The 24,638-nt window shown below is 36.5% G+C and overlaps 4 protein-coding genes across 5 annotated transcripts; 3 read left to right on the top strand and 1 right to left on the bottom strand.

The window, feature by feature from the left end:
- On the top strand, positions 1-3,557 carry tnfrsf18 (tumor necrosis factor receptor superfamily, member 18). Of its 2 annotated transcripts, none has more exons than XM_056750884.1 (6): positions 1-172; positions 486-665; positions 913-1,000; positions 1,080-1,144; positions 2,093-2,242; positions 2,674-3,557. In XM_056750884.1, exons 1-6 carry the CDS (start codon positions 43-45, stop codon positions 2,814-2,816), a joined length of 756 nt encoding a protein of 251 aa, XP_056606862.1. In that variant the 5' UTR covers positions 1-42; the 3' UTR covers positions 2,817-3,557. The 2 variants fall into 2 exon arrangements, with proteins under 2 accessions (XP_056606862.1, XP_056606861.1); XM_056750883.1 differs by having other exon boundaries at positions 6-172; positions 2,090-2,242.
- A 194-nt stretch (positions 3,558-3,751) lies between these two features.
- Positions 3,752-10,231, top strand: arl8ba (ADP-ribosylation factor-like 8Ba). Its single transcript, XM_056751079.1, has 7 exons — positions 3,752-3,997; positions 7,904-7,984; positions 8,095-8,168; positions 8,254-8,347; positions 8,436-8,503; positions 9,114-9,184; positions 9,309-10,231. Exons 1-7 carry the CDS (start codon positions 3,875-3,877, stop codon positions 9,356-9,358), a joined length of 561 nt encoding a protein of 186 aa, XP_056607057.1. The 5' UTR covers positions 3,752-3,874; the 3' UTR covers positions 9,359-10,231.
- Positions 10,232-11,602: 1,371 nt separating this feature from the next.
- Positions 11,603-17,647, top strand: edem1 (ER degradation enhancer, mannosidase alpha-like 1). Its single transcript, XM_056751403.1, has 12 exons — positions 11,603-12,194; positions 12,819-12,891; positions 13,010-13,113; positions 13,197-13,368; positions 13,534-13,717; positions 13,874-14,048; positions 14,230-14,350; positions 14,487-14,657; positions 14,814-14,887; positions 15,008-15,104; positions 16,045-16,206; positions 16,385-17,647. Exons 1-12 carry the CDS (start codon positions 11,731-11,733, stop codon positions 16,472-16,474), a joined length of 1,887 nt encoding a protein of 628 aa, XP_056607381.1. The 5' UTR covers positions 11,603-11,730; the 3' UTR covers positions 16,475-17,647.
- Positions 17,648-18,746: 1,099 nt separating this feature from the next.
- On the bottom strand, positions 18,747-24,405 carry gnat1 (guanine nucleotide binding protein (G protein), alpha transducing activity polypeptide 1). Its single transcript, XM_056749934.1, has 10 exons — positions 24,266-24,405; positions 23,258-23,618; positions 22,145-22,187; positions 21,922-22,063; positions 20,950-21,107; positions 20,171-20,299; positions 19,852-19,981; positions 19,523-19,676; positions 19,039-19,234; positions 18,747-18,797 (listed from the first exon to the last, which is right to left on the bottom strand). Exons 2-9 carry the CDS (start codon positions 23,361-23,363, stop codon positions 19,044-19,046), a joined length of 1,053 nt encoding a protein of 350 aa, XP_056605912.1. The 5' UTR covers positions 23,364-23,618; positions 24,266-24,405; the 3' UTR covers positions 18,747-18,797; positions 19,039-19,043.
- Positions 24,406-24,638: the final 233 nt, after the last annotated feature.

The raw sequence follows: 24,638 nt of genomic DNA, 5'->3' as shown, positions 1-24,638 counted from the left end.
AGCAGATATTCAGAACGATAGCTAGCCTACCAACCTAATGAAATGGACACCTTTAAGCTCTGGTTTACATTGCTCTGTGTTCCTAATGTCTGGATTTTAACTATGGCTGATGACTGTGACTGGGCGATCCAATACGAAAATGGTGGGATTTGTTGTCAAGCCTGCCCTTCAGGTAAGACCACTATGATAGACAAAAGACACTTATACTGTATGCACAGTTTAGGTGTGATTTCATTGTCTTTTGATATAAATGTTGTGTTTATCAACTTTAATTCTTAGATGTCTTTTGAGATGTTAATAAAATGAAATATGGATGCCATAGTTGTTGACATACAGTATAGTAACATTAGGGGACTGTGAAATAAATGTGGATATCTTAGTCTTGAAATCATATAGTATTTTCTCTCAATTTTGTGAAAATTGTGATAATTAAGTCTTGTTCTGTCTTTTTCATTTCAATTTACATCAATTGTCGTATCTTACAGGGGAGTATCCCACAAAACATTGTTCAGAGAACAATGGTAAGAGTGTGTGTGGGAAATGTCCGGCAGCTTCGGACGATTCAAGATGCTTCTGTACTGACAAGCCTTTATGCAATGACAATACATGCACTGAGTGTTTGCCCAGACCAACATGTACACCTGGCTTACGACTGATAAGAAATGGTAAGCTCATCTTTTCAATAAATAACCCATGATTGTTTCACAGAACTCAAATTAAATAGTATGCATGAGTTCACTCAGTCTTTGGGTCTTTCCTGCCGGTCAGGGAATTTTTTTGTGGTTGTAATATAGAGAGACCCCTGTCTCAGATATAGGACCACATTTAAGATGTGAAAACTGTCAAATAATACATAAATACTCTTTTTTTAAATCGTTCATCTCTCTGTTTTTCTTTTTGGGGTTTTGGCAGGTGACTTTGATTACAATTACATATGTATGTCGTGTGCTAACGGTACATACAAGGATGATGAGGATGGACTGTGTAAATCCTTTGCAAAGTAAAACACTGCTATATTTTTATTTTAAGATGTACCTTAATATATTTTTGTCACGTGATAACTGAGTTTCTGAAATCAGGTGCGATGGCTTTAGAATGATCTTCGCTGGAAACAGAACCCACAATGCAAGATGTGCTGGTTATGGTCTGTATCTTCATCCTCATCATGCCACATGGAAAGACATCATTAGAAGAAATTAGATGAATAAATAAGTGTCTGCCCATTGCTGCATTATAAAATAAAGTAAAATCCACATATTTACAGGAATGAACATTATATACAAGTACGTAATATTTACAGTAAACGTATAAATAACAAAATATTAAGGCATAGTTCACTCCCAAAAATTCTAATGGTGTCATCATTTACTCACTTTCAGATTCTTCCAAACCTGTATACATTTCTTTTTTTCTGCTTAACACAATGGAAGATATTTGGAAGAATGTCAGTAAGCAAACAGATCTCATCTCCCATTGACTCCCATAGTATTTATTTCCCTACTATTGCAGTAAATAGGGGATGAGATCTGTTCGGTTACTGACATCTTCCAAATATCTTCCTTTCTGTTCCGCAGAACTAAGAGATTTAGACAGGTTTGGAACGACCTCAGGGTGAGAAAATGACGACAAAAGTTTTATTTTTGGGTGAACTATCCCTTTATCAGTGTTGAAAATTGATTTGAACAGATTTGAACACAAACAGTATAACAAGTTAGGTAAATAGTATTGAAAATAGCAGAAAAACGCTAAGTACCAGTATTTGTATATACAGCTTCAAGGTATCGGCAGCAGAGGTGCAGTTGGATGCAGTTATAACATATTACACTTATAATGAAAGGTATTTATTATGATGGTATTTATTAGGATCCTAAATTTCTATGCCGTACTCGATAGCATTTATTCAGAGTGGTTTCTGAAGATTATATTAACATTAATCTGAATGTTATTCATTCTTATCATGACAAACTGATGATTCACAGGGTATATCGGCACTGATCATAGTCTTGTTTTAAACGTATCTTTTTATAATTTCCCAAACGTTTCAAAATGTTCTTCATGTTTAATTTTGCTATTTGTATTTTTCCCTCAGAAGACACAAATGCAAAAGAAGCAAGTAAAGCACCCCATATTGACAATTATTACTACATTATGATGGCCTGTTTGACAATCACTGTCTTTATCTGCCTTCTGCTCGTCATGTACATTGCTTCTCGACGTTTCAAACGCAGAAATCAAAAAAAATGTAAGTAACGTTTTTATGTTAGTCCAGTTTTCTGAGAGATCTCTTTAAGTGCTTAATGTTACTTACTAATCTTTGTAGACAGTTAAAAGGAAAAATATTCTACTATATTCTATATTTCTATATAGTTGGCTGTATAGTGAGCTTAATAATGCATACTGTGATATATTTAAAAATATTCAAAAATACTGAATGAATGATTATTATACTATTACTGTTCAATCTTGGTGACCTAAAAACCTGGTTCATAATTCAATTTAATTAATATTTGTATTTCAATTATTTGTATTTATATTTTTTACATGTAACACAATTTTTACTTAGACAGTGTGAAATAAATGATTTCAAGTTTAATTTGTCTTTATGTTGACTTTTTAACGAAGAACTGAAGTTGTAAGAAATGACCCTCTATGATAATGTAATTTTTTTTACAGTATTTCAACCATTCACATACAAGGTGGCTTTGCCCTCAGATGCATGTAATTGCAAACTCTCAAAGGAGGAAAAGGGTGATGATGAAAGTGACTCCAAGACAACTTTGGAACTTTCTTTAAAGTGTGAATCCTTAATACCTTGAAAGATCTTTGTGATTTGAAAAACAGACAATAAACTTGCCCTTTCTTCAGTTTTGGATATAACATCTATGACAATCATCTCATCTTGATGCAGTATCATCTACTATGTAACAAATAATGAAGACCTGCTGATCATGTGGATGGTCCCTTTGACCGTGGATAGATAACCTATGATTGAGAACTTCCTCTCCGAGTCTGTTTACCGTTGAATTTGGTGTTGGTTAACTTTATTAAAGTATTTATTTTGTTAAACCACCTAAAGACCACACGCAGGAGTTAAAAAACAGTGAACGTCAGACAGTAATTGAAAGATGCAACGATGTATTTTTAAACATCAGGTAACAGTTACAATTTAAACAGTTTGTCAAATAATTCTGTCATTTATTTTGTTGTAGACTTTCTTGAACTAAAGTCTGTATACTGAACAGTAAATTGTACATACACGTAAACTTATTTTCATGCAATACATTGAATGAAGTGAATATGACTTAAGAACTAACAGTGTTGTATGAGAACCTCATTTACGCCATGTCTTATAACTTATTTTTATAGCACTTATTAATCTTATATAAATCTTGTTTAAAGCTTCAAAATATTGTTGATCTTATTCTATTTTTTTGCATATCTGTTATTTGCTGTAGCTGTGAAAATAAAATATACAAAAAAGAGATTTTACTTACAATATGTTGATAGATTACAGTTAATCAGATTTTGTTATACAATATTTTTGGTAAATATTGTAAAGAAAAATGCTCATTTAATAAAATCCTGTTTGTTGTCAAATAATACGGTATTCTACTGTATTTCATCTTCTTGTGTATTAAAATAAAGCACTAGAACCCGGACCCCAGTATGAAAACACCTGACAGTGGCCAGTGTTTTGCCTGTGCGGTCCTGCGCAAACGTGGTGCAGCTTTAACCCGTGTAAACACAAAAGACTACGCAAACGGAATAGTCATATGACAGCCGTCAGTTCCTCCCAAACACTACGCTACATATCAGTGGTAACAAAAACGTTGCAAACAAAACCATCATAGACCAATAAATCCAGCATCTGAAAATGTTGGCCATGATTAACCGTCTCCTGGACTGGTTTAAGTCTCTCTTCTGGAAGGAAGAGATGGAGTTAACCCTCGTCGGGCTGCAGTATTCGGGGAAAACGACGTTTGTTAATGTGATCGCGGTGAGTTTTTGTGGTTAGCCGGACTGTTAGCATGAGCTAGTCCAGGCGACTGACTGTCAGTTAAGTACACCAATCGATGATAGCAGTTGATTTACTGATAGAAAAAATAATGAACATTTATTAAAAGTATAACGATACACGTTAGCAGATTTCAGACTATGCTAACTTTCGCTCCTAGAGGACCCAGATTATTTTGATAGTTCTGTTTGTTGACATTGATTACTAATTTACTGAATTCAAACTGTAAACGTAGAGTAAACATATCATTCCGTTTAAGTTAACGTTACTTGTTATGTCACTCTCAGCTCTGTTTACTCTTGAACTCATTGATACAAGACAACGCAGTACAATTGGTTCAGGCAGTTTACTGTAACACGAATGTTTTGATGGATAAGTGTGGATTTATTAGTTGTGTTATGAAAAATACCATTTTATGGAAATAAGGGCTTTACAGTATATTGAAAGCATTGCAGTGACACACTCCTCTACCAGATTCTTGTACATTGATGTGTTGTATTTGCTGATAGGAAACGTGATGCTACTGTAGGTCTGCGTAGCACATGATTCAACACACGTCAGTCTTGTTTATCTGCAGTATTACACTAACACACGTCAGCACCGCCCTCAACATCAGTCTAGTGACTCACTTTTGAAGTTCTTGGGGATAGTTCTCTTAAAAAATATAAATCCGTTATAATAATGTTTACATATGCATTTGTATGATATGAATGAATAATTAACTCACTGTCATGTTGTACAAAACCTTTCTGTTTACAGGGCTGTTTTCCATAAGTGAAACTGGACTGGAAATACGCTCAGAAAAGATACTAATAGAAGTAGTTAATATTACCTGTGCAGTCAAGTCATAAGACCCCTAGTTTAGCTTTGGGTTTTGAAGGACATGAGAGAGTGATGACATATATATATATTTAAGGAACTAACTATTGCTTTAAATTTTGCACAAGACAAATATGCAAAGTTACACTTAAGTGATAGATTCAAGATAAAACATTTTTTTACAGGTTTGCATTATATTCAGTTGCGTTGTTGATATGCCATATGGCTTGTACTATACATCAGTCCACCTCTGACAAATCATTTTCACGCCTATCATTTTGTTCGTTGGATTAAAAGAGTAAGATGTGTATCATAAAATCATGCAGTTGAACTCTTCAGAAGGCAGTATGTTCTTTAATGGTGAGAAAAGAACTATGTTTTTAATCAGTGTGTCTTTGATGTGGGCACAGAAATGTTACACATGTCTTATCTCGGCAGTGTAGCTCAGAGTTTGAAAAGTTGTGCAGTTTTGCGATGCATTCAAGACATTTTCGGTCATACAGAAGAGTTTCAATGTGAATAGGTGTGAGTAAGCACAAGTCATATGAATAGTATTTTCCGTGAGTAATGTATGAAATACTTTCTTTGTTGTATTTTCCCTTTTATTGTAAATGTTAACTTTGATTTACAGTCACCTTTGGTAGAGATTTATATCCCATAGCTATACTGTATCTCGGTGAAATTGCAAACAACAGTTTACATATATAACAATGTTATATAAACTATTATCTGTCTGACTGTCACTTTGTTAATTTGTAAATGCACAATTTGTGTGTCTGTGTGTTTAGATGGTTGGGAGTTTCTGGTATTAGTCACAAGACTTGCACGGTTAAATGTGGTTCTTCCTGGTCAAGTGACGTTCCTTATCATGTGATTGATGCATTAGCATAAGATAAGCCAGTGTGCTGGTCACAGTAGTTCAGTTAGATACCCAAGGTTGAAATGTATCCTTAAGTAAATTAGACTGAGACAGCTTACTGGATTCCATTTGTGCTAAAAAGGCTTAGGTTGGCATAAGCTAGCGAGGCCTTATGCTTGAAGTGTTAAGTGTTTAAGCATTTCCCTACCATTTTGCCCATATGTGTTTGTTCATTTTCTGGATTCACTTCACTCAAACTGTCAGATGAGATCAAGTGTGGATTTTTTTCTTTCCCTGAAAATTTCTTCTGAAATATCTGGTTTTTGAGGCAGAGTTGTTTGACGTCTACTTACTTGATAATTGTGATTATGCTAAAGAGAAGTTGGAATCCCTGGAACCCTTAACATGCGGTACTGCATGTGTCATGTGACTAAATAAGTAGATTTGGTCATATTTCCCCCAGAGCGGTGTATGAAAAGGTCACAGTAACCAGAAGCGTCATTTTGTAACTGGAATTTCTGAGACATTTGTGTTTGTACTGTTTGGCCAGACTTAAATATAGGTAGCCACTAGCCACAGATAGAATCTATTCAGTAGGTGAAGTTCATACAGTAGTGCTTTTACACCTGTTTTTTAAAACAGGTCAAGAATTCAGAGCATATGGGAGTATGGAGGTGCTGTTTATCTGACCAGATGGTGAAAGGCTGGTTTGTTTGTTGCATCACATTATCCGGTTCTGAGCTGCCTGTTGAATACTTTTAGGAGAATTTTTTTTTGGAGGATCTATGACAGAAATGCAATATAAAATACATTATAAATTATATGTCTTTAGAGGTGTATAAAGACCTTACATAATAAGGGTTTATGTTTTTATTAGCGTAGAATGAGCCATTTCTATTGACACCATGTGTCCTCTTGCATGGAATTCGCCATGTTTTTTCTCCAGTAGCCCTAAACGGTTAAACTGCTCTACAGAAGCTTTTTGTCAATACGTTATCACCTTCGACAAAAAAGTGAAAACGTATCAACATCTTACTCCTGTGTCAGCTTCCGTAATGCTTCGAAAGGCAGGGTGGTGGGGTTGAGTAGCGAGCCATTGGTTGCAGTTCGCAACCTCACCACTAGCTGCCGCTAAATTTCATACACTGGGCCATTAAGTCACTGCATCATTGTCACTATCAACTTACTAAGTACAGGCTTTAACAGACTTTTCCTGCAGTGATCATGGGTAAACTCTCACGTTTGTATTTTATTACTATCAACAAGCGCGGAATTGGGTAAGGTCGAACTTCTGAACTTCCTCATCTGATATGGATGTTGGTGGATGTTTTTTATCAATGTTAACTAACTTTAGTAATCGGTGTTCTGCAGTAAATGTCAAGTACCGAGTAAAGCATTTTAGAGTTCAGAGAATGTGGTTAACTAATATCAGTGTGAGGGGAAAGTGAGTTTGGGGGGAGGGAGTTTTCCAATAAATGCAAACCTCATCTCTGGGTCATTGGTGGTGAGGTGGGAGATGTGGTTTTATTAAAGTTATAAGATATACAATATATGTAACTTAATTGTAAGCGCAAATAATAATTAAATAATTAAACCATTATTGTTTATACTATTTGTATTTCTTGCACTTTCCTACACATGGGCAGAGTTAAGGTTTGTTGCCATGATGGTGTTCGTTTTTTTCCATGTGATACTGGCACAGTCTTTATTATATCCAAAATCTCTGTTAGACACTGAGGATGAGTTGGTGGTGGAAATATACAGAGGAAATCTAATGGCCCGCAATATGGCAGTATACCACATTAAGTCTGTCGGAAGATTCCTTTATCTGGCTTTGAAGTCAGTTTAAGAACTTTCCTTTTTTGTGTTTCTTATGGGAACCCCTTAACGGCCGCTGATACAGGCCTACACGTACAGCAAAAGGGAAAAAACAGGGTGTCAAAACCACCAGGAAAACATAAACAAAGTACATATGTGTGTGAATATTTCTGATTTTCCCTAATGTTGATCAAGTCTGTATGACTTAATTTTTTGCATAGAACAAAAAATGTGTTAACAAAAAACGTCATTGTTCCTAGAATAAAAGTGAATAAGGATTTTGAAAAAAACATTGTGTACATTCTGATCACCTGATTTATTAAAAACAAAATCTTGAATCTTGAAATGTTCCTGTAATATCAAGTTTTGTCATTTATTTCTTTTCCCCCTAGTCCGGCATGTTCAGTGAAGACATGATACCTACTGTCGGGTTCAACATGAGGAAGGTCACAAAAGGCAATGTCACCATCAAGGTCCAGTGCTTTTTAACATTTAATATTAAATCTCATGCAGCTGTAAGATTTAGACAATTTTGTTTATTTGTAAACCAATGGCATGCTAATCTGAGTATGCTTTTATGCAGATCTGGGATATAGGGGGTCAGCCTAGGTTCAGGAGCATGTGGGAGAGATACTGTCGTGGAGTGAACGCAATAGTGTAAGTATATCTCTGTCCCATCATTTATTAGGGAAGAGTCTGTTGCAAAATAATGCAATTGAAATAAAAAATATATATTTCAAAGTTACATGGTGGACGCAGCTGACCGGGAGAAAGTTGAAGCCTCCAGAAACGAGTTGCACAATCTTCTAGACAAGCCACAGCTACAAGGAATCCCTGTAAGCCACACTTTTTTGTTCTGCACACCATTGCACAAACATCTTTTTACCTTTACTATGTCTGCTATTCCTTTATTTTTAATTTCAGGTGTTGGTGCTTGGAAATAAGAGAGATCTACCCAATGCATTGGATGAGAAACAGCTCATTGAAAAAATGTAAGTAGCTTCGTCCTGTGTGTGCATGCATGTTTGCGTGCGTTCTAGTTACACAAACGTCTCTCCACATCACTCTGCCAAATCATCTCATGCTGCTAATAAGATTACTCCTTCATAACTTAAAGTAATTAACATTAGGCAATCACATTTCTTGCTCTCTTCTTTTTTTTATCTAGTATCCAGAATGCGTTTCAATATTTTGTTAGGATTTCACTCTTTTTGATTGTGTCACACCAGCTGTTGCCCGTTTGTACTTTCTTTCGTAGTTTCGTTATAGTGAACTCCCCACCCCCTTTATCATTCCTGGGTCAAAGATTTTGTTACGTTGTCTATGAATTGTGAGAAGTAGTTGAGTCAGTGTTTAGGTTAGAGTTTACTCATCTGGGTCTGAGGTGTGAAGAAAAGGTCATGTGGTTTGGGGGTCTTCTGTAGTTATAATAATGAGTGCCACCTATTGGTCCTTCCTAAAACGTTACTTTGAGTTGAAATGTAATATGTTTCCATTGAGCTTCTGTTGCGAGGTTAGCTTGTGTTTATATTTTTGTTTTGTTTAAATGAAACCTCATACATTGTTAATATTTATTGTTAATCAGCATTTGTGTTTCTATAGGAACTTGGCTGCTATTCAAGATAGGGAGATTTGCTGCTACTCTATTTCCTGCAAAGAAAAAGATAACATTGGTAAGTAAGACTCTTTGGGGAGTCTGAAATCCATGTATTCCAGCATAAAACACATGTATTTTTGTATTTGTTTTATCTGCTATATTTTTAGTCGGTCTTACTTATGGAACCGTTTCGTCCTCAGACATTACACTTCAGTGGCTAATCCAGCACTCAAAATCAAGAAGAAGCTGAAAGAATCTTTAACAGGCCCCGGTCTGTCCGCTGCCATCTTACTTGCGTACCACGTCCTGCTCACTTCGTGAAACTGTACAGTTCTCCATCCTGCTCCCCTCATGCCACCCTGCCTACCTGACCCCATTATCCTTTACAAGCTCCTCCTCCCAACTTCATTGGTCATCTCAACGATACATCAGTCGCTAAAAGACGCTAGTCTGCAAAACGAGTTCCTCCTTTTACAGCGTGCTGTCCGCTTTGGATTCTAGCTCCAGCTGCCTCCACGGGACCCATTTGAGGTTTATGAACAAATGTATTTAAAAACAAACCGGGAAGAATCCAAACTTTAATAAACCAAACCTTTCTCCTCCAGTCTGTTGGGTTTTGCTCACGTGTCCTTTAAATATTATTCGGACTGTTTTTATTTCTTTCCATTTTGTCTTTTCAACCACAATTGGCCTCCTGACAAATCTGTTATACTTAGATGTGAGGATTCGTTTGGTACATAAAGAGCTCAGCAGAAATGTATAAATGATGATACTGTAAGATTTTTTCAAGCGTTGTGTACAAGTATATTTGAGAGGATGATTGTATTGATGGTAAAGATGTAGTTTTCATTTAGCTCAGTGATGTCCTGTTCTTGAGCTCTGAGAGAGAGTCAGTGAAGTTAAAGTGCCTTGTGCAGTGTATCTGTCCCTCAAGCTAACAGTATACCGGGTGTGCCTGCCTGGATCTAGATTGAATAAAAACAGCTTTAAACTGCAAGAACTGAAGGCATGCTTTTTTAAGGTTGATTATTGTTGTCATTATCAAAAAAATGTTTGAACCCCCACTATTATCAATGCACTTTTGTAAATACAATGAACCAATAAATAGATTGTTGACATGTAAGAGGAATTTTGCATTGTTGTGGCTGATTTGATAAGTTTTATTGTCCAAAATTGTGGTCTATGAAGGTGAGACGTAAGCATCTATGCAGACAAAGACGCATTCTGTATATAATCTTAATCTATTTTTTCCTAATCATACAAGTTATAGAATATAAAAATGGTAGCATACAGTTATGTTTTCTTTTTCCAAATATTACATTTTGAAAAACATTTGCAAACTAATAAAACTAGATTATTTCAGATTTTTCCATTGAAAGACACTTACCTCAATACGATTTTTACGTATACATAAAAATACATCACCCCAAACTGAAAATTCTGTCTCAATGAAATTGACTTATTTTTCAGTTATGGTGACCCATAACCGAAATGTGAGCTCTGAATTAAACCCATCTAGAGATTAGTGAAAACACACAATGCAAGTCGTGAACACACACGCCCCCGGAGCATGGGCAGCTTTCACTGCAACGCCCGGGGAGCAAACCTGGCAAGGGCACGTCAGTCTACCTTCTGGCCTTGAGAATCAAACCGGCGTTCTTCTGGTTACGAGTCGATCTCTCTAACCACTAGGTCACAACTGCCCCTTAGTAATGTGCTTCCCCTTAAGTCGTTCCAAATCTGTAAAACTTTCTTTGTTCTGATAAACACTGAGAAAGGTATTTGGAAGAATGCTTGTAACCAAACAGTTCCTGGACCCCATTAACTACCATTGTAGGATTCATTTTTTATTTCTTTGTTCCATTAAACACAAAAGAAGATATTTTGAAGAAGGTATGAAACAAACAGTTCTGGGGCACTCTTGACTACATATTTATTGTATCCTTTGGTAGCCAATGGTGGCCAAGAACTGTTTGGTTACAAGCATTCTTCCCAATTTATTTTCTGTGTTTATCAGAACAAATAAATTCGTACAGATTTTGAACAACTCGAGGGTGAGTAAATGAAGACAAAAAAGTTCCCCTAATTGTCCGTTTAAATAAATGTAAAGAGTTCGTGATTGATAGATGAATGAATGAGAAGGTAATTGGCCCACTTTGACTAATTGCTTGAAAGTCGATTTTACAGGCTGTTATAATGCGGGTCAATATTGTATTTGCCTGGCTCTCTTAATATCACCACACGTTAATGTTACATAATAATAATAATACAAATTTTAAAACATATATTTTCATATTAATAATTGTTCCTTATGGACACTACACGCAATTTCAGAAGTCTATCACACTTGTGTATTTTTCATTGGCTCCGAGACTGCAGGGATGCCACGACGTCTGCGAAGCGCCACTTGCGTCACTGACGCAAAACATAAATCATTCGCCTTTTCGTCATGACGTGACACCAGGCCGCCAATCAGCGTCGAGGACGAGGGAGGGGTTGGTTTAATGACAGGAAGTGTGTGCGACAACTGAAAACAGAAGGAAATCTGTAGAGTTTTGCGCTTCGATAAGTCGAAACGACCAAGTGAATTATGACTTTTAAGGCTGACGGCAGGCAAAGATCATGCAATGGAGGTCAATAGTCGTGGGTCTTTTTGTTTTGAGGGTGGTTCTACATTGCGCCGTGTGGCTCGTGTTCGGACTGGGTCCCAGCTGGGGCTTTGATTTCCCCATAAAGTTCACGTTCAACTTGCATAAATTTGAACTCCTCAAGAATGAAGACCAAGCCACGGCCAAACCCAGCCAATGGTCACAGCACATGTACGAGGACAGAAACCCGCAGGCAAAGACCTGCTCCAAGATAAGCGAGAACTCACCCAAGAAATTCTACGTCAGTTTCTTTCGGGACGGCAGAGATGAGTACGACAAAAAGTACAGCTCGTTCCCTGACGCACTCAAAGTCAAGATGAGGGGAAGGGCGAGGGATATGTTTTATTTCGGATACGATAACTACATGAAGTTTGCCTTTCCGGAGGATGAACTCAACCCTATAGCCTGTAAAGGTCGAGGGCCTGACGTGCTCAACCCGTAAGTTAATGACTAACTTAATCCACTGCTCGCCTTTTAAAACACAAGTCTTTATTATTTCCCGTATTATCCTTAAGGTACATTTCCATATCGGTGTATCTCAATCTTTTGACTTCAAACTCAACAACAAGGACCTCGACTGACTTTTTCAACAAAATAAAATATTGTAGAGCTTAACATCACTTAAAAACTGTCAATGTGTAAACAAATCACATTAAAGTATCTTGATTTTTGTTTGTATACGCATATTTTAATACGTTTTGTTTTATTTTTAAGTAACCAAGTTATCTTGAGACCCCTGGTGGAGAAACGCTGCTATCTATGACTTTATTCCTCAGTCCAAACCATCCAGTATTTATTCATTTTTCGTACTTGCATTGGGTTTACACACTGGTTCAGTGTTGTGAAAGTGAGCTCATTGCTGTTTCACTATTAAAAGAATGTGGGGAAGGATGTTTTCTCTTACTGTAATCTTACGATAACACGCCTGGAATGCAAACCCTTTGAAACATTTCGTTTTTACCGAGGTCAATGGATAAAATTCCTAGGATCTTTGGCTTAAATAAGTTGGTCTATAATGGCACAGTTCAAGCACTAATGGTGATACTTTTGTATTTCTGATAGGTCAAATATCAACATCAATGATGTCCTTGGAAACTACTCTCTGACGCTCATCGATGCTCTTGATACACTGTTGGTAAGTTCTCCCTTTAACACTGGAATGAATGTCATCTTCTGTTGACGGCATAATACATTAGTCCATTTTTCTAAACATGATTGTGTTTAATGCTTTTGTGAACCAAATGTTTCAACAGGTTCTTGGAAATGTGACCGAATTCCATCGAGCTGTCAAGCTAGTTATTGATACGGTCTCTTTTGACAAGGACTCCACCGTTCAGGTCTTTGAGGCCAACATTAGGTAGTGTTTTATTTGCCTTAAGTCATAATGAATCGGAATGATTCGGTACACTCTGATGTCTCTGTGTTTTGTTCCCTTCGTAGAATCCTTGGCAGTTTGATCTCGGCCCATATTTTGCTCACTGACCCACGACACCCGTTTGGTGACGTTGGACTGAAGGACTACGATAATGAACTTTTGCACCTTGCACACGACCTGGCTGTGCGACTGCTTCCTGCCTTTGAGAACACAAGCACGGGCATCCCCTACCCCAGGGTCAGGGCGGTCTTCTTTTATGTTGGCTTGTTTTTTGTCCTTATTTCTTCTCTTGGTATACTGATGAAAGGCTTTATCGAGGGAATGTTTGTGAAACGTAAAAACTCACGAGCCTGCTTGTGGAGCTTGCTCGTGAACAATGTTTTTATGTTCATTTTTGTACAGGTGAATTTAAAGAAGGGTGTCCCACCTGACAGCATTAATGAAACGTGTACTGCAGGAGCGGGCTCGCTGCTCGTGGAGTTTGGGATGCTGAGCCGTCTGATTGGTGACTCTACATTTGAATGGGTTGCCCGGCGGGCTGTTAGAGCTCTGTGGAACTTAAGAAGCAATGAAACCGGGTTGCTGGGTAAGTGGATGTCTCTCTGTCTCGTGTCTTTGTTTTCCAATAAGGTTTTGTTTATAATGGTTGATTTATTTGTTGGGTTCTGTCAGATTAGCTTGTTTCGCTTTATGGTTTATCACTATCGTATTGTTTTCGTGATCAGATCCTTTCATTTTGTAGGGAACGTTGTGAACATTCAGACTGGACAGTGGGTCGGAAGGCAGAGTGGTCTTGGTGCGGGCATGGATTCGTTTTATGAGTACTTGCTGAAGTCTTACATCTTGTTCGGAGAGAAAGAGGACTACAGGATGTTCACTGCGGCTTACGAGAGCATTCAGAGCCACTTGAGAAGAGGGTGATTTTAAATGTGTGTGATTGTTGTTGTGGTTTTGCACGTTTGTGTTTGTAACCACCTGCAGATGTTGTGTCTCCTGGGATGTGTGATTATGTTTTCATGATTTGCAGCCATTGAGGTCATTGCAAGGAAGTATGTTTATAATGAACTGTTGATCGAAAATGTGATTTTTTTTTAACAGAAGAGAGGCATGCAATGAAGGAGAGGGCGATCCACCGCTGTATGTAAATGTAAACATGTTTAACGGACAGATCATGAACACTTGGATTGACTCTCTGCAGGCGTTTTTCCCAGGACTACAGGTATCACTACTGTAATATTTTGTGTGTTTTAAGTTAAGTTTCTTCATATAACAAATGCTTTTCCAACAATAATTCGCTTTTTAAGATATCTGTTTTTCTCACTCTCTGTTGATGGGGCACCACCTTTGTTACTCAGGTTTTGAATGGAGATGTTGAAAACGCCATTTGCCTTCACGCCTTCTACTATGCAATCTGGAAGCGTTTCGGGGCACTTCCTGAGCGATACAACTGGCAGCTTCAGGCCCCAGATGTGCTTTTCTACCCTCTGAGACCTGAACTTGTAGAATCCACATACCTGCTTTATCAGGTACAAACCTTTTACATTGTCTGTTCATTTTTTGTTGATCAGGTTTCGGGCCCATATACAGTGTAAAACTTTATTTTTCATTTAATTTGGAGGCAGTTTGGCTGAAGAAGATTCAAATCTCTCTCTAAATACATTTAAACCTCTTTTATGCTGCAGGCTACCAAGAATCCTTTTTATCTTCATGTGGGGATGGACATTCTGGAAAGCATTGAAAAGAATACCAAAGTCAGGTACGTGGTTTAAGAGTAAACGGAGTCAGACTTGAGATGAATGCAGATTATGTTATGAGATCATATTGTAAACAGAGGTCTGGATTAGATTTAAGACTCTTGTGTCTGGGTGATGTTTAGGTGTGGTTATGCTACGCTACATCACGTTGTGGACAAGTCCAAGGAGGATCGCATGGAGAGTTTCTTCCTCAGTGAAACCTGCAAATACCTTTATTTGGTCAGTAGGGGTGAATCTCATGAAAACTGTACAGAAACGTCCAGGGGCCTCATTTATAACCGTTGCGTACGCGCAAAACATGCCCTGAAAGAGGCGTACGTCACTTCCCATGCAAAAGATGGGATTTATAAAAACAAACTTGACGGAAAGATTTGCGCACCTGCACGCAAACTATGACCCATGCATACGGACATTTTGGAGACCGATGGTGAGTTAATGAACTCAAGTTAGATTGCAGAAAGGAAGTGTGATAAAAACGAATATAAGCATTAATCAAATCTTCAAATTTGATCTCTGGTGAAGGACACCGCTAACGAATGATGTGATTTTAATGCGGATTATGCGGTGTTAATGATCAATCAATGCTGTTAACTTTTAAATGCTGCAGAGACCTTATTTGGCTTTAATATAATGATAATAATAACAATTATTAATAACAATAACAATTATTAATTTGTAACATTAATTATTGATATTAATCAGTGAATCTCATTTGTGGCCATTTGTGATTTCAGGTAGGCTGTGATTTATATAGGAAAAATTGCGTGCAGGTGTGCACGCACAAGGTTTTACAAATCTTTTCAGCATTCTGGCGTACGTTCACTTTTAGGAAGGTTTCTGAGCGCAGTTTTATAAATGAGGCCCCTGGTCATTTAACCTCAAATTACAGATCTTATTACTATAAAGAGGAAAAAATTGTAGTGTTTCTTGATTGTAGGTTAAAATAAAAAGTAAACTCTTAGCAATATGTAATACTTTTAATGCTTGTATAATAAAAAAATATATTTGATTTAACAGAAAACCGTAACTATGAAGTCTTTAGTTTTTAAATACAAATACATGTCTTGCCATCCTTTGGCTACCTTTGTGAAACAACCAATTTTATTTTGTATATGCATACTTATCAATGCCACTAAAATATTTGTAAAATCCTTGACAGCTCTTTGATGAAGACAACCCACTGCACAAGTCTGAGAATAAACACATCTTCACTACCGAGGGCCATGTAGTGCCAATAGATCAACGCTTTAGGCAAAAGAGCTGGGACGAGCAGTTCTCCTCTGAAGCGCCCCAAAAAGAGCCACATGCCAACATAAGCAACGTAAGAATGTCTATTTAATACATATTCGTTTTTAATAGAGAAGTGATAGAAATAATAATGTTGATAGATTTAAAGTCACTTACGTTTTAGGGAAGTAGATTTGCATCTTTGCGCTTTGAGATATTTTAACACTTTCTGTCAAATAAGTGAGAATTTTCTATCTCTCTTTGTCAAATAGTGTGAACGGATTCCTGAAGAGCGACGTTTCGGGCTTCCACTAAAAAGCGTGTACATGCGGCAGATTGACCAAATGGTTGGGCTGTATTGATGTCAGTATTGCCCACTGGAGCCCCGGAGGCCTCAAGACTTTAGGAACCCCCTGGTGGGGTTAAACATGTATACAGACAAACTTTAAGTCTCTTTTGCACAGAGAGTGGTGTCGTGCTGGTTAAATGAATTAACTGAACGTTACCAAGTGATCTTCTTTGTGGACATAGTCAATTTTGACCAGCCTTGGAATTTGATTGCACATTTTGATACAGCAAAGCTCAAAGGGCAAAAGGAAACATTCAGGGCGATTTGTGAATTCAAAACAGAAAAATCCGTTGTTAAACTACTTTTGATTCTCTGGGCTGATTTTTATGTGCAATTTTATATTGTGCAATCGTGTATGTTTACACACAGTTTTCCAGCAAGTTTTCTACAGTGCCATGTTTAATGAAAACTTGATCTAGTATTATTAAGGGCTATAATAGGGTGACAGTTTTAAAACTTGTCTCAAGGAACAAACTCTTGCTTAAGTTTTACTCTAGAAAAGCAACATTTTTGTTTTCTGTGCGCCTTTTAGCAACACACACAACATGGGTTTTATTTAATACAAATCTTTGCGAAAATTCTTCTAGTTTGCAATCACAGTCTTTAGGTTGTCGAAATTTGTGCCTTGCTTTTCAGAACACTGTGGCTTTTTTATTTACATGGTTTTATGTTTAGGTTTGTTACATAGACTACATAATTGGTACAGTCTTCATTTCTTAGCATTTTATTGTCAATTAAATAAATTTAATTAAAACATAATTTTGAAAAAAGAAACTTTAACATGTTTGGCCAAATATCACAGCATTTAGCATGCAGCATGTGCCTTTTACAAGTTTTGTTTAGTCCTCAGGGTCATTAGTATATGTGATGTTTAAGATGTATTATTGATGTTTTATGCCTAGTTGATATTGGTGAAAATATTTTCTGGATAAAGCCATAAAAAGGGATAATGATCATCATGATAAGATTGAATGCTTTCCTTCGATTTTCTGTTTTCTTAGGGGACTTTCAGAGCATAGACTGTAATTAATGACAGTTTTTCAACTTTGGTGTCAGATGCTAGAATTCTAAATTGATAAGATTAAGGTTAATAGCATCATCTGGCTAACTGTTGATTTAATTGTGATATAACATGGTTTAAAAAGGTGACACTGTGCACTTTATATAATTAAAATGAAAACCATCACTTGGCTGTGTTTGACAATATTGTTTAAAATAATATTTGAAGTTAATTCCAAGAAGGAATCTTACAAACGATGAAAAACAACATAACTTTACCATCACATCTCATGCAGTGAGTTGTATAGTTTGGTGCTGTTATTGTAAAGAGAGTGCTCAATCTAGGTTAAATACAACACCTGTTTCAGAAAAAAAAACACATTGAAACGATTTCCTGTATATCTTTTTGAAAAAGATATTTTAAAATGTATACCTTGTAAAGGTTCATACAAATAGATATGCTTTACAACAATACAGAGAAACAATATTATTGGGATCAGTTTAAGTCTTGTCTCTTTAGATATTCAAGATAAAAGACAAAATGTTGGTATTTCCTATATTGTTTTAGCTCACACAACAAAATAAAAATTCAGAGACTAGGTTGTGCAGTGAAAGGAGTGAAACAATACATCAGGTTTAGTCTTTTCTAAATATATAAGCTTTATTGATTTTAGATTTACATCTTGGTGATTTTACAATCAATTGTGCCCTTTAAATGGACATGTTAGATGTCATAATTTAATTAATGTACAACATTTTCATCATCAGCTATATAACAGTGTTTCTTAGCTAAGCATTTTTAAGAAATAACGGTCCCTGCTATATTTTCATAAAAGTCATCGCTCTCTGTTGAGATTCTGATATTACTCTGTGAATAATATGATTATGAAACATCAAAATGTTGACAATTTTCTTAATCAGCTTAAAAGCATAAATCTTGCACAGTTAATCACTGCTATAATTTTCATCTAATTTTTCTCAGAGTGTATCATATTGTACTCTTGTAAAACATTATGCCGAAGTGCAAATGCATATGTCTCAAACTCACAGATCTTCATGATAGATTGCTTGTGAAGTAATATCAGAGCCCCCCTCATAAGTTAATTCTTCTTTGTGATGCTGCGTGATTGTAATGAAGTACATGAAATACTGTTATGCATATGTATTGAGCTCTGCTATTTTTGTTTAAATGAAGGTCTTGACAGCAACAATACAGTTTCGTCTCTCAGTTGTATTCAGTTATATTTCTGTGAGTTCGAAAATTCTTCATTACATAGTATACATGGGGCAAGGGCCAGGGGTTTATGATTGGGTGTTGTTCAAGAAGCTGAGCCTCTCTGTAAGAAAACAAGCAACATTTTTACTTTAACAGAAACTTCCAAAACGGACTTTTCCGATGTTACCAGAACAAAACTACATCAGTGTCTATTAAGCAAATACAAAAATTGATCTTATTGGGAAGTTTTAAATAATTCTTAAATCAAATTAAAAATTCATACTTGCACTTTTATATTCATATTTGTAAGCCTCTGACAAATCTTGTCAAGGTACAACATCAATTCTTGCAATAATTCTCACCTCTTTTAAAAGAGACCGCAGTCCTTGAGATTTTCCTTGATGATAATGTCTGTTACGGCATCAAACACAAACTTGACGTTCTCTGTGTCTGTGGCGCAGGTCAGATGGGAGTAAATTTCTTTGATGTCCCGCCGCAAGTTCAGATCCAAGAACTGCATCTTGATGTAGGTACCGGCATCTTCAAAGGTGTTGGGACCTGAGAGGAATGTGAATGTTGCACTGTGCTGTCACAGAATTTTGCAGATCAAATGGAAGATGCTTTCTCTGTTCTCAAGCAAGGATAATCTGTATTTTGTTTTCATAAATTAAGACTTCATGTCCGGTTAAACATTACGTTTCCATCTTAGTGAAGATCTGCTCAAAACTTGTCGTTTAAAAACAAAAGCCATTTTTTGATTTTTGATGTTTATATTTATTTTTAACCTGTAAGTACGGTGTGTTATATAGATTCTCTTTTACTTTCTGATGCTGTTTTCAGTCTCACCATCATAGTCAGGGAAGCACATGCTCAGATGAGCTTTCTTGATCTTCTCCAGGAAAACATCCTTCTTGTTGAGGAACAGTACGATGGATGTGGCGGCGAAGTAGCGATGGTTACAGATACTGTTGAACAGGTGAAGACTCTCATGCATTCGGTTCTGTGGTTTAAAACATAAGATCATGATTTCTGTAACTATAAGTTCAGATCTAACTGCAGAATGGCCAGACATTTCTAGAGATTTTGGACATCCAGTGGAAGACCCCTGGCGTAAAATTCTTCATTAGAAATTCTGGTTGAAACGCTTTACCTGTGGACCAGAAATGGCAACTTACTACTTCATCGTCCTCCACTAGCACCATGTCGTATGCACTCAGAGCAGCAATGAAGATGATACAGGTCACGCCTTCAAAGCAGTGGATCCACTTCTTCCTCTCGGAACGCTGACCACCCACATCAAACATCCTGCAGACCAAGAGAGGAGGGTCAGTTATCACAGCATCCGATATCCATTGAATGCACAGTATCAAGGGTGCCATCTTGGAGAGGTTTGTCTATCTCGTGTTACTATTTTTGCCATTTTTATCCCAATTTGAGGTGTGTTCAATTCGTGTACAAAGATAATGAAGATCTATCCAACATTTCCAGAGGTACCTGAAGTTGAGGTCCTTGAAAGAGAACTGGGTCTCGATGATACCAGTGGTCTTGACTCTTGAACGCAGTACGTCCTGCTCAGTAGGGACATAGCCAGGCTGGATCAATCTTTCCAGGTCATTCAGATAGCTTAGAGAAAAAATCAGAGATGAGACTTCATTCCAGTTTATTAATGTATTAGGAGTTTAAGTGATGTTCTGCAATTTCCACAGATGATTTGATTACAGATTTTGCAATAGAAACTAATGATTTTACGATACTGTTCACTTCATTTTTGTTTTAACACCATTGTATTAGGTTTTATGCAATTGCATTGTAAAACAGACAAAAAACAGTAATCCTTTGTCTTAGCTAAATGTTTATATTTTAAAAGAACACGTTTCAATCAAGTAGATGAAAATAGTTTTTGATGCTTGTTCAATTTACTAAAAGAAATCAAGTTTACACAACACAATTATTTATAACCACTTTACTTAATCCATTTGAGTTGAGATACATGAATTTAAATGAATTTAGTTGTATTAAAGTAGCGTTATAGAAACTAGGAACAGGATTTCCACTTCCCCTCATGCTTTGTCTGAATAGGGAGAATAAAGGTTACAATATAATGTTATTTGGACATTATTTGGAAGTGGTTGTTTAAGTTTTCTCAGTTCAGTTTAGTTCATCATACTTTAAGTATTTGAACAGAGATAACATATTTCTGTTGTGTGGAACCACTATCCATAATTTAAGTTAGTTCAAAGTTTCATTTTTTTCAGTGTAGTTAGGGAACTTACTATCCAGCAGAGTCGTTGAGCTGGTATTCTGAGGCTCTATCAAAGCATAACTGAATACCAGAGTCCTTCCACAACCTTACGATGATGTCAGCTAACTCTTTGGGCATTGAGCCTTCCTCGATGGTGTCAGCTAAGTGCATCAGCCTCCTGGCATCATCCTTTATGGAAACATACCGTAATTGCATACATCAGCATATCTGGACTTTAAAATACAGTATGTTCTCAAGAAACAATTTAGGATCTCTTGGATGGCACATTTTATAGAAAAAAAGGAACAACTTTTGAATATCAACAGGTTTTACATTTAAAAGTCAGTAATACATTGAGAAATATTCGAAAATCACATCTGTTCAACAAAAGAGTTTTTGTTTGTTTGGAGACTTCTCTCCAAAGCTGGATTTATTAACCTTAATTGAATACTCTTCATACACACACAATTTGATTTACTTCTTTCAATGAAATCCGTTTATATCCACATAAGGTTATTATTGAACTTTCTACACACTAAACTTTATGTTGGTTTTCACTTGATTTAAAAAATACTCAATGATGCCATAAAGGAGCAAAAAATAACCAATGCATCACCAATGTATCGTCTTCAGATCAAAACAACATTTAGGAATACGTAATAACGTGACAATCCTGTTCTCAGCCTATAAGCAAATGCTCGGGGGTAACAAAATGTAACAAAAACTCATGTAAATATCTACAGAATATAATAGTGAATGTTATTATGTCTCATTCGATTCTCTTTTGATTAAACATGCATAAAATAGCACTTTATTCCAACGTTTACTCTCATTATCCAGCCCATTGCAAAGCATTCTGGGAACTGGAAATGCTCTGAATCTAAATCATTCTTACAAAACTTAACTCAACATGATAAAATTATGTCTGGGCCAAATCTAAAAAAAGTGAAATCATTCTGAAACCCCATCACAAACAAAGGTGTTAGAATAGATTGAACAGTACCTGTGCAGCAGCTTCTCCATATGACATATTGAGTGTGGTCATGGCCCTCACGATGGCCAAGATAGACTGCAAAGTGTTGCTGTAGATGATAACAACGAACTCCATGCTTTCTTCAAGGGAGTAACCATCTTGATGAATAATTCTGGGATGATAATAACAAGTTTTACAAATTAAAGTTAAAACGGTTGATTTAAATGTCATACCTATGTTGTTTGAAACTTACTTCATCTGTTTGACAATTGTGCTTTTTCCTGATTCACCAGCACCTGAAAGGTAGGTAATGTTGGATTTAATGTCGGGTGATGTAGATCTCAACTGATTTGTCATGTATCATTATATAGCCAGTGGCTTTTGTAACATTTAACAGTCATTTAATAGACAGTGTATACATTCAACCAGAATTTAAAACGGCTGGCAATAGATTGTAAATAAAACACTTAAACTAAACTACATCAGTATAATGAGGACATTTGATGGAGAGTAGGATGACATTTCTAAAATGGATTATTTGCCCACTTATGAGCCAGCTGACTTTTTCTGACTCCCAAGAAAAAGGTCGGCTGCATTCGGTCTAATGAGACTTAATCACTGTGTGCTTTTATCAGTCTTCAATGAGGAAAATACTAGATAGAGGAGGGTGTCTGACCAGCTTTACAAGTGAGAAAAATAGGCCACTGAAAGTTTGTTTTCTTATTTTGATTTTCAAAGGAAGTCTTTCCTGCATATTGATATTTTCTGAACTTTCCAAACAAATGACTCTCCTCAATACTTTCTTCTCCTCTCATTTGTTTATCTTTTGGAGGATTAATATAAGAGGCTTGGGTCTTATTATACTTGTCTTAATCCCCCTTGTGCCTTAAACCTGACCCATATTATATCTTGGACAACAGCACACTGTGTACAGTAGTGATGATTAGAGATTGTTATGTCAATATTATTTAGATGCCAAATAAATTTTTTATATATAAAGATTTTTCAACATACAGTCAATTGTTATAGTCTCAATATACTGTTCTGTTAAGACAAACGATTCAAATTGTGGATTGTTGGTTGACTCGAACTTCACTTGAAAATATTGCTTTTTGAATTTATGATTCAAATCCACATTAAATATGTTTAATATATTACATTATATATTCAAGATAAATCCCTCTAAATTCCTAATTGCATGTAAAATCATTAAGCAATTACCGCTGATGCCATCCATAAGGCCTCAAAATACATCAAATACACTTTAATTGATGTCGAAACCAGGTTTTCAAACTTCATTTTTCTCTTAATCTACTATCCCCCGCCACACGTGATCTCTACAAAGTCCATTCCTGTGTGATTTTACCTAGCAGCAGAAGTTTGACTGTCCTGGCGTCTCTGTCTGCATCTTCTTTCAGCTTCTTCTCCAGCTCTCTGGAGTGTTTCTCCTCGGCACTCGCGCCGGCCCCCATCCTGACTCTTGTGACCTAATAAAAAGTCCTTCTGGAAGACCACTTGTTTGCCTATAGAGGCCTTCAGATGCCTTCAACAATGCGGCTCGCACCTCAACTGGCTCCCGCTTTGCTTCGGTGACCTACTGAATTGAGTCTTAGGGGGATTTCGGGGAAGTCTCTGACCACCTGGGCTGGCAGGGCCAATGAAGAACAAGGACAGACGGCATCCAAAGGATGGAGAGGTCATCTGCTCTGAGATTTAAGGTGGAGGTGCTGCGGTCAGCAGAAGGTGATAAGCTGGTTAGTGTATTCACAGGCACAGTGAAAGGACAAGTCATTGAGTCTGCTTGAGGGTGATGATTTCATATCACAAATATTCTGAAATATGAACAACATGACCAATAATAACTTCTGGTAATAAAATGTACATGTCAGCGACAAATAAAATGGATCTCATATGTGTTGGTTGTCTGTGTGTTTTATTACAGCTATAACAACACCTCGATGTTTTTGCATGTCTATGTTCTCAAGTTTCAACTACCAATCATTTAAGCAAATAGTTTGACAAAAAAACGTTAACACAATTGTTTGATCTATTTTTTACAAATATGATTATTGATTAAAATCTGCACTCTGTAACAAGTCGAGTTCTTTCAATGCATGGTAAGGTATAATATGGGCAACAATTGGTTTAAATAAACTTACAACAAAAACGTGAAAAATACGTACTTTTACATACATTTTTTTTATTTTACAGAATTTTCTGCCACCCCAGCTGCCATAAAATTGTGGATTTTTTTACAGTGTAGGTTAAATCAAAAATATTTTAAGTCATTACCTACTTAGTTTGATAATAAATGAGTCTAAAAGCTTTATTTGATAGCAAACAGTGAGACCTCTTCGAGTAATTCTAATCTCACCTTCCCACTGTAGTCAACAGGATCACATTTTCCATGTAGTGTACACTGCGCAATGCTGCATTTAAAGAGCTTTAGTCTTTTCCCTCGCCGAGCTCATTGACCCCAATCTGAAGATGGACAGATCTGAATGTAGGTGAGAGTTATAGGAACAACTCTCTTCAAAGCTGTTCGTTTCGACATCTGTATTTAACTTGTATATCGCTGCTGTCCTTTTAAACCTCCCATCTCCATATTTCGTAAATAAATCATTATTAGTCACCCTTCATATTTGTCACTAGGTTTTTCAAATATCTTACAAATAAAAATTATTAAAAAGTGCTTGTCAACTTCGACAACACAGTATTTTAAGAGTCCAGTATTCATTCCATTTTCT

This window comes from Triplophysa dalaica, chromosome 6 (assembly GCF_015846415.1).
Source record: "Triplophysa dalaica isolate WHDGS20190420 chromosome 6, ASM1584641v1, whole genome shotgun sequence".
NCBI lineage: Eukaryota > Metazoa > Chordata > Actinopteri > Cypriniformes > Nemacheilidae > Triplophysa > Triplophysa dalaica.
The sequence above is the reverse complement of the archived record's forward strand: the minus strand, read 5'-3'. Positions and strand labels throughout refer to the sequence as shown.